The 9,655-nt window shown below is 35.6% G+C and overlaps 1 protein-coding gene across 1 annotated transcript; it reads left to right on the forward strand.

Annotated features, from left to right (window-relative positions):
* Positions 1-1,330: 1,330 nt before the first annotated feature.
* On the forward strand, positions 1,331-3,466 carry LOC124093846 (E3 ubiquitin-protein ligase Topors-like). The gene has a single exon (XM_046446380.1). The coding sequence runs from the start codon at positions 1,331-1,333 to the stop codon at positions 3,464-3,466; it is 2,136 nt and encodes a 711-aa protein (XP_046302336.1).
* Positions 3,467-9,655: the final 6,189 nt, after the last annotated feature.

Genomic DNA, 9,655 nt, shown 5'->3' on the forward strand with positions numbered 1-9,655 from the left:
TGGTATCTATTATTTCTGTAGACTAATGCTTATGATGGCTTATTGTTTGTTAGTGATTTTTAACTAAACTTTTTTATGGGAAATTTGTCATGAGAACTGTGTTAAAGTTTTGTAACTCCGAAGAAAATTTGGATTTGCCTCTGCCAGTTTCCTGGGGTCACCATCAAATTAAAAATAAATGATCCTATTGAGATTTTTAGGAAAAAAATGCTTGATTTAGTCTGCCAATATACTAACTTGTTTCTAGTTATAAAATCTCTGCTAAGATATCTCACTGACTCCTCTGTGGCATGATCTTTTTACTATTTCACATTTTTGGTGAAGATGTAAACATTTAAACACACAGACAAAGGAAAGACTCTCCTATTGGATATGTAACCCTGAAAAGGATCCATTCTTATCCCTTATAATTTGTGACTATCATTTCAATCAGAACTCAAGTTTAGTACCAGATGTGGGCAACTAATACCATTAGATACCTCTGAGCTCATTTCCTTCTCTGGATTCCTATTTATCTTTAATTTTTTCTGAGGATTTTGCCATAGATATGTATATAAATTATACACGTATATAATAAATGTATATATTAGTTAGATTTTATTATATCTTGTGGGAATTTTTCATTCTGTACAGTTCATAGTGCTTTCAGGAACTGATACTTTCTAAGAGTTTATAATAATCTTTCAAATGCCTGTTAAAGTTTTTTGATTTAACAATATATTCAACTATCTTCTTATATTAGTATGCATACATTTGCCTCACTTCTTTTACATGGCCGTATGATATTAAATACTATGGATAAAACATTTATTTCACACATTCTCTACTTATGAATATTTAGGATGTTTTCAGTGGTTATTATATATGTATATATACATATATACATGTAAATATGTATATATATGTATATATGTATATATGTATATATATACACATATACAATTGTAATAAACTAATCAGCATATATGTTGTTTATTTGTATATCTACATTAAATCTATAGAATTAGAAATTCTAAGTGAAGGATGTGATAATTAAAGTTTAATGCTTATTTCCAATTTGCTTTCAGAGTTTGTAACACTAATTTGGGAAAGAAAATTCATCGTGCCTGTATCCTCATTGCCTTATCTACATTGGGCTTTATATGCACATTATTATTAATTTGATAAGTAGTTTGTCTTGACTTTATTCTGGCATTAATTCCATGGAGGTAGGGCATATTATTAAAATATGCATGGAGTGCTTTTAATACATGTTTTTCATGACAGAAGTGGAATGTATTCGAAGCAATTTTTCTAACATTCAGTTCTGAAATATAGTATGTTTGGGGCAATGTCAGTAGATCTCTCATCTGACTGTGACTGTCCTAACTGTTTGGAGGGTACTCAGAGTGAGTCTGATTCTAATTCCTCTTCCAAGAAGAGAGATAATGGCTCTTTATATTCAAAATCAAGGAAGCAATCCATGCCTTCTTTCAACATGCAATGCTTTCCCACTCAGTGTGGTTCATCTGGACTGGAGAGTGATAACAAAAAAGACTCAAGGTTTCTTCCCCCAGAGCAAGAAAACACTGAGGAGTTTTCTAAGAAAAAGTCTTTCAGTATGAGCCCTGCGGATATCAGCACGAAAATTGGACCACTGAAAGAGCTGACTATCCAAGAATTACTGAGGGAGTTTGGGGATAGTGGGAAGTTGGAATCAAACTCCACCTCTCTGGGCCACTTTAGAGATCAGGTGGTTATGAAGTTCAGAAGAGCTCTGTATTATTCTGGAATCTGGGTGGCACAGGTCCGAGGTTACAAATATGAAAAGCACTTTTCAGCTAATTATTTCAAAAGAAATCCTGATAGCCTCCATCGGCTGATTCCCTGGCTGAAACGGGAGCTAACAGCTGTTTATGGAGATTATGGCTACACAGTGAAGAACATTCTAGCCTCCATCCTCCATCACTTGAAAAAATATGATTTGGACAGCGAGTCCTTCATTCATCTTCTGGAACCTTATCTCCAACAACATACCCACCACTTCCTGCATGAGTTTATCAGTTTTGTTCAGTCACCTTACAACATGGAGACCTATGACCAGCGAGCCATCTATCATTGTCCTTCCATATCGACAGAAAATTGGGTGAAAAAGAAACCCTTTAGTTCAGCTCCTATTTTGCCCTTGACTGAGAATCGTGCTCTAATGAAATCTCAGCCTGATACAAAGCAACCTAAAAACACCCAGAATCAATTGAATGAGGAGAGATCTCAGTCCGATTTGAAACAGTTTCCAAGTGGTAACTCTTCCTTGAAAAGTTTTAAAATTCCACAAGTGCATCATGAAACAGCAAACAAAATCCCTGTTGGGACCAAAGACAAACCAGAGTCAGGCAATCACAAAGGCATAATTTCTACTAATAATATTCTGAATTGGGCTACTCCCAAAGAAAGAGATCTAGGCATAGTGACTTGCCAAAAAAAGACGCAAGAGAAAAAGACAGGGATAAAATTATTTCCAGGTTATGTCCAGGATCCAAAGAGTGAAACAACTGCATGTACCGTCAGTACTCCAGCCATTTCTAATCAGGTGCAGTCATGGAAATACAACCTAAGAGAAGGAAGGGTTTTGAACCTTGGACAACAGAAAATAATTCATAAAAAGGAAGTAGAAAAAAATAAATACTCAGATTCTTCACCAAAGATTTTTCAGAGTTTTCCCAGAGAAAGATCCTTGATGAATTGCAAACCCAGAAAGAGAGACCCCTCTTGGAGTGGCATCTCAGAAAATAACCTGTCTCCTAAAAGGGATGGTAGAAAGCCAAGTTCATTCAGAAAAAAGAAAGTAAGGTGCAAAAAATCCTCTTCTTTTGTAGAAGTTGGTTCACACTCCAGTAGAAGACTCGAAAGACGTTCAAGGTCCAGTACTCACAGATCCAAATCCTGGTGTGTTAGACATAGAAAGAGATCTATAAGCAGAAAATCAAATATCTCTCTGGGAGGAAGTCACAGTAGTGAACCTGTCACCCAGAATACGTGCTGTGCATCCTCAAAAGAAAGAAATATACATGGTAGCAAATCACACTATGAGAGAATATCTTTGACCCCAGTCCAATATGCAAAGCTTTCTTCAACTGCTGGGAAAAGACCCAATTGTCCTTATAAAGATGAAGGTGCTTCCCCAACTAGAAGTCACTATAACAGTTCCACATGCCTAGACATTGAGAAACATAGTTCCCCAAGTAAACAGGAGATGAAGTGCAAAACAACTTTTCCAAGAGATAGAAGAACCAAAGCAGTTAGGCACAGAAAAAACAAGTGCCCGCATATAGATAAACAGATCCCAGAGAAAGTCAGTGATGCACTGGGGGATCTGGATGACATAAAGCAAGTGAGCTGTGTCTCTGAATGTGCACCTGCCTGCTGGAGGCAAATCCCCCAAAACCAGAAGTCAAGTCTTCTGAAAGGTCTTGGATCGTCAAGCTAAGAATGAACACAAAAGAGACACAGTATCAGAAATACAGAGTCTGAATTTTGTTGAAAGGCAAATCAGTCTACTTAGCTAGTCCCCGAGGATCTTTGAAAGTCTGAATAAAATCTGAAATCATCACTAAAAATATTTATTCCATCCTTTGTAACTGGAACTAACAGCCTGATGACTAAAGTCAAACTCCCTTTTGGAGATAAGTGTGTATTATTAAATTGTTTGTGTATGTAAATATTATTTGTCTCCCTTTCTTAAGTGAATAGGATTCTTAAAATATGTGACTGATTGTTTAGTTTCCAGATTTCACTATGAAGATTTCCCAAGGTTCCAAACGCCATAAACACTATCCCAACCGTGAGAGTATAAGTTACTTAACACAAGCCATGTGTATTAAATATGTTACTAAACACAAGTGTTATTTTTAAAGATAATATATATTGAGATCCATTAGGCTTCAGACCTAATGTATTTTCAGTCCTTGGAAAATAAGACAAGGTCATTGTCTTAAGATATAGTCATTGGGATTTCTCAGGTGAGCTGTGAGAATAGATGTAAATAAAGCAGCAGAAAATGAATTACTATGGGATTTTTTGACACAGTCTTCCCTATCTTCTTCCTAGAAAACTACATCCCCACATGTCCTGGCATGGATTCCTTCCCTTGAAGCTGTCATGGTTTTAGAAACCTTCGATTCTGCTTCCCCAGTAGCCTGGTCCAGTGATGGTGACTGCACCAAAGCTAGCTTATCCTAGTATTCTGCCCCTCTGGTCATACGATGATGAGTCAGTTAGTGCTGGCCACCTTAGAGTACTTCCCTGAGATTGTTCAAACTGGTTCAGAGAAAAAGAGTTCTTCCATCTTCATGGCAGAAGACGATGAAAGCTTTAGGGTTTCAGTGCTCTTAGGAGCCCTAGTTCTCAATTTGTAAAGAAATTTAAGGTAAAAGGAGAGAAAGCTAACAGAGAAAAGTAAGATGAGGCATAAGGAGAGTCTTGGAAACAGATCTGGAGCCTCTTAACCTGTCATCCTGTCCTTCATGTGGTTTTATGATTTTAAACCTTCCCTAAGCTTTGTGGGCCAACACATTTCTTCTATGTCTCCCTTAATCAGGACTTTCAGTCACTTGTCATCAAGTAACTCCTGGGAAGCACCATGATAGAAGTCTATGAGAAAATAGACAGGAAGCAGCCATTCTCTTGGGGAAATTTCTGAAGATTTTTTTTTTTTTTTTTTTTGTATAATCTTAAAGAGTGAGTAGGAGTTTGCTAGGTGAGTTTGTTGGCAAGAGCTGCCAAAAATAAATAAACAAACAAACAAATAAAAATTAAAATTAAAAAAAGAGTGACTTGTAGGGAAAAAAAGACAAATTTTCTAGAAATTTCCTCTTAGTGTAGCTGGGAAATCCTGAGAGTTACACTAAGAAGGGAGGCTGATGCCAAATTGTAAACAGGAACAAAAATCAGCCTATTTAAAGTCCATAGCAGTCACCAAACACTTAACAAGTAGCATAGGACTCAAAAATGAAATTATTTTTAGAGTATTTTAAAAATAATCAAGATATATTCCTGTAACAAATATATAAATTTGTTACAATGCATTCAGTTGTAAACATTGCCATGGTTTCGTTAATGCATGTTTTGGTCAAGTTAGGTAAGCAGTCTAAACCATTCATGGTGAAGATTGATGCGAATATATGCAAAGTCCTGAAATTAGGAATAGGAAATCATTTATAGTAGTTCAAAACAGCAGCAGCTCATTTAACTTATTATAGTAAAAAGTGTACTTATATGCCAACAACATTAGACTGAATTCAAAGAATATAGAGAATTTCTGTAGTTAGGGAAAATCGAAGTTGACATCTGAATGTTTTCGATTAGACAACTGAATGTTCCCTAGCAAGGGAAATTTCTCATGAATGATTTGGAGAGCAAATCTGGCTCCATTTAAGGGGAAACTTGTGAGGAGGTGATTTCTGCTTAATCAAAGAAAGCTTGTCCTTCTCACACAAAAGTAGTTCAGAGCAGGCATATGGTAGAGCAAGAGGCCAGGGAGAAAAGGAACTCTCATCCTTGGAAGTGTTTATGCTTGGCAGAACCCTAGTGGTGAAGGAGATCTGACTATATGTTGTCTAAATTCCCATTTAACTCAAAGATTCCACTAGAGTCCCATGAATTTACTAATAAACCAAAAAAATAACATACTCTCAAACAAAGTAACAACTTCCTTGGATGGAAGAACAACTAACTAAAACACTTAATGGTAACATGGTAACAATAACTAATAACAAAAGTTCATTATTTCTGATTTTATACCATACAAGCTCTGAGGTATTACTTTAATATGCATTTATAATGAAAGCTCATAAAACAAAATTGTTGCTCTTATAGTCTGATTGAAACTCAGATAGTCCCAACTCAAGAGTCAATGATCTTAAACCACAATTGGACACTACCTACTTTTTGCTTGTTGAATTTTTCCTTTATCTATACCCACACCCTGTTGTAAACACATTAATAAATACTATGTCATTTTACTTTTACCACAAGTGAACAAGGTTATTTTAATTATGCTGTGTTTTCAATGAAGAAAATGAGAGACTATGTCATAACAACAGTTGAAAGCCAAACTGTAGGTCTAACTACACACGCTTTGCATTTTTATAGCTTATTATGGTTGACTGAGCTTTTCAAATTTAATTCAGTAATCCTTACAACCCTTAGTCACCTAGTCTTCTTTACTACTGAGTACTTTCCATTCAAAATCCAGGGAGCTAACATAACCATGAATGGTAAGGTGCTAAGGGGTCACTTCTATGTGTTTATGAGAATAAAAACCAATTCCTCATTCCCAAGTTCACCCTGAATTGTACTTTGGATGCTAATGGAGTTCATCTCATCCAGTTGGGAGGAGGGAGGTGACTGATTTTCAATACACATGCTTCAGTTCACACAGTATCTTCTGTGGTGTGTGGGTTAGTGAAATCCTTTGAGGTCCAGGGCCAGTTTTTATCTCTGTCCTCAACACTCCAGTGCTCTTTGGACTGATGGTCCTTGAGGTACATCTCATTTATCTTACAAGCATGTAAGGGGAAATGAAATGTCTGAAGATACTTGAGAGTCATCATCTTCTATCTTTCTGCCATGCACAGTTTTGCTAATGTATAATGCAGCCACTGCATACAGAAGGCCTTCAATCTGTCCTCACCAAAACCTTTAGAGTAGCCTCCTGTTTGGTTTCCCTGACCCCAGGCTCTCTCTTTCCAGATAATCACAACCACACTGGTACTGACATTCTGAAATACAAATTTATTCATGTATTTTCCCTGCCTAAAATTCCCCACTGGTTCCCTAATTCACAGAGGATACAATCTAAATGATTTTGTCTTGCATGTGAAGACCCTCTAGCCTCAACCCATTATTCTTCTCTCCATTAGTCCTGAACAGAAACCACATAAACACAGATATGAATGTCACATGCAGAACATACACATATCTTAATATCTATATACATTGTCTCTTTCTGATAGAGCAGAATTTTTCTTAGATAAATACATTCCTCTCACAACACTTGCTCCAGTATCTTCCATGGGATAGTTGTTCAATAAACATATTTCCTCTAATTGTTCTGATATTATTGAACTGCATGCTTGGATAAGTTAAGTTCTCCGAAGTTCAGTTTTCATTCAATTTTTGAACCACTAATATCATTCTCTGTGAACAATGCCCTTGCCTCACATATGAGCCCTATCTCACACTTACTTCTCCATGCCAATGGTTATGACCGGATTCATCCTTCACACTCACCTAGACTTCTTTATCACATTATTGGGGTCTAGGTGGATTTCAAATTGTTGCCTGACCTGTAATATAATTTGGATTTGGAAAAACTCTTCTAGAGGACCTCTAGATTTCTAATATTTTATGAATCTTTGCTTTTTAATTTAGCTCTACTAGTGAGCTACTGGGAGTATTGTGCAATTAAGTAATAAATTTTGTCACACAATTCCAAAGTATAATTATAAAGCATTGTTTTGGAAATGCTATCATGTGCTGTTTTATCTCATTGACATACAGCTTATAGATTAATTATAAAGTATCAACACAGGTAACTTCAATAGCTTCAGTAATATTCTAATTATAGAGTTGCTTAGTTGGTTGACAGTTTTTATATTAAACGTTACAACAAATGTGATATAAATATTTTTATATATCAAATATCATACAAAAACATTTTGAAATAGTAAGTATAAACATAGAATCTTCATATTTATCAGGGACTCAGAAGAGTAAGATAATAAATACAGAAACTGAATGTCAGAACAAGCAAGGAACAGATGCAGTAGCCTACTTGCAGATGCAAGGTGGTGATCAATCACTCCTTTGCTTATTAACTCTTTACTGTTTCCCAATCTCTATTGTAATAGGTCCTTTGCTTTTTTTTCCTCTTTTTCTCCAACCAAAATGTCAATTCTTCCATCAAGCCAGACCATTGCCTATCTCCATATCTACTTTTTACATTCAGAAGTTCTTAGGTCCACTCCAACGCTTACTTTCTAGAATCCATTCAAGCAAGATCTTCTCTTTGAAGGTGTGCTTAATATTTTCCCAACTGTCAAGGTATTACAAGTGAACAATCACTTTCTTTGTGTCCGCAGGCTCCACTCTTATGCCAACACTACCTCTGCTGCCATTTTCATGTTGTTCCTAAACCTACTCTCCTCTTACCCCTCCTTCTAAAATGAGCCTAAGACAAGGACTAGGTTTAATGGTACACAGTAAGTGCTTAGTGAATGCTGAATAGATAAATTGAATGATTAAGTATACAGAACAATGTTTTAGAAGTGAATTGACTAGTATCAGTGACTATAAGAGCCATCAAGAGTAACTGTTTCAAGTTAGGCTGTGGCCATGATATCCAATGTGATCCATTCCAAACACTCTTCTTTTTGGGAACCTAAAACTAATGCCACTATACCCAGGCAAGAAAAAGCCCAAGGAGATTCTAAATGAGGCCCTTAGACAGTAATAACAAAGGTTAATATGAGTCTCCTTGCACTATGTCAAAGGGCAGTTTGCTACTTGATAGAAATTCAGAATCACAGGTCTCAACCCAAATAAGAATATGCATTTTAATATCATCCCCCAGTGATTATATGCATATTATTTTGATTATATGCATTATTATTTTTTGAACCACTTGTGGGATTAAACTCCAGTCAGAAATTATGATTTTATTCCATTTGTTTATTTAATTTTTGTGGTGCTGAGTCTTGATGTATTCTTACACTGAGCTATATCCCTGGCACTCAAAATTGTAAAATATAAGTCTACTATTATGTGGTAGTCAATAATGGTGACTATTATAAATAAGATTTGGGGTCAAATAATTTATTTTGACAGTAATAGCATAAACAGAATCTAATTAATGAATTTAAGTAATTGTTCCACATTTATAACCATTTGAATGAGCTGTTCTTTAGAAAAATACATTTTCCATAAACTATTTATAAATTTTACATTACATGTATAAAAATGGAATTCTATGCATATGGCACTATTCATGAATCATACATGAATGCTTATACCAAGGCAAACTGGCTTTGTAGAATGTGTTTGGGAAGTCCATTAGTATTTTTGAAATCATTTAGGTGAGCAAAATCACATTATGGCTAAAAGCAGAGTCCAAGGATAAGCTGCCTGGATTTGAATGCTCACTCTTTGCTTTAACTGTATGACCTTGGTCAAGTTATGTAAAACTTCCATTTTTCAATTTCCTAATCTATAAATGGATTTAATAGTACCTAATCTAAAGGATTACTATGAGAGGTCAGTATATATAAAAAGCTTAAAATAATGCCTGTCACATGGTTATAGATAACTAGATGTAAAGAGACAGCATATGGGAAAATACAGGTGGGTCCAGAAAATGAGAATTAGCCCATCATGAAAATTGAAGAGTGTATTTATTCAGTGTTCTCCAGAGAAACCGAGCCTATATACATAATATGAGAGTTATTATGGGAATTGGTTTATGAGATGAGAGAAGCTGAGACATTCCATGTTTTACTGTCTGCAAGCTAGAGACCCAGGAAAGGTAGTGATATAGTTCAGTTCAAATGCAAAGTTCTGAGAACAAGAGAAGAGATGCTGTAACTCCTAGTCCCAGGCCAACCATCAGAGAATGAATGAG

The sequence above is a fragment of the Marmota monax genome, unplaced genomic scaffold (assembly GCF_021218885.2).
Source record: "Marmota monax isolate L192 unplaced genomic scaffold, Marmota_monax_Labrador192_F-V1.1 WCK01_AAM20220418_F8-fsc00300, whole genome shotgun sequence".
NCBI classification, from domain to species: Eukaryota; Metazoa; Chordata; class Mammalia; order Rodentia; family Sciuridae; genus Marmota; species Marmota monax.

Excerpts from the sequence above, each read along its gene's own strand:
- LOC124093846 (XM_046446380.1), top strand. The coding sequence starts at position 1,331 with ATGTCAGTAGATCTCTCATCTGACTGTGACTGTCCTAACTGTTTGGAG.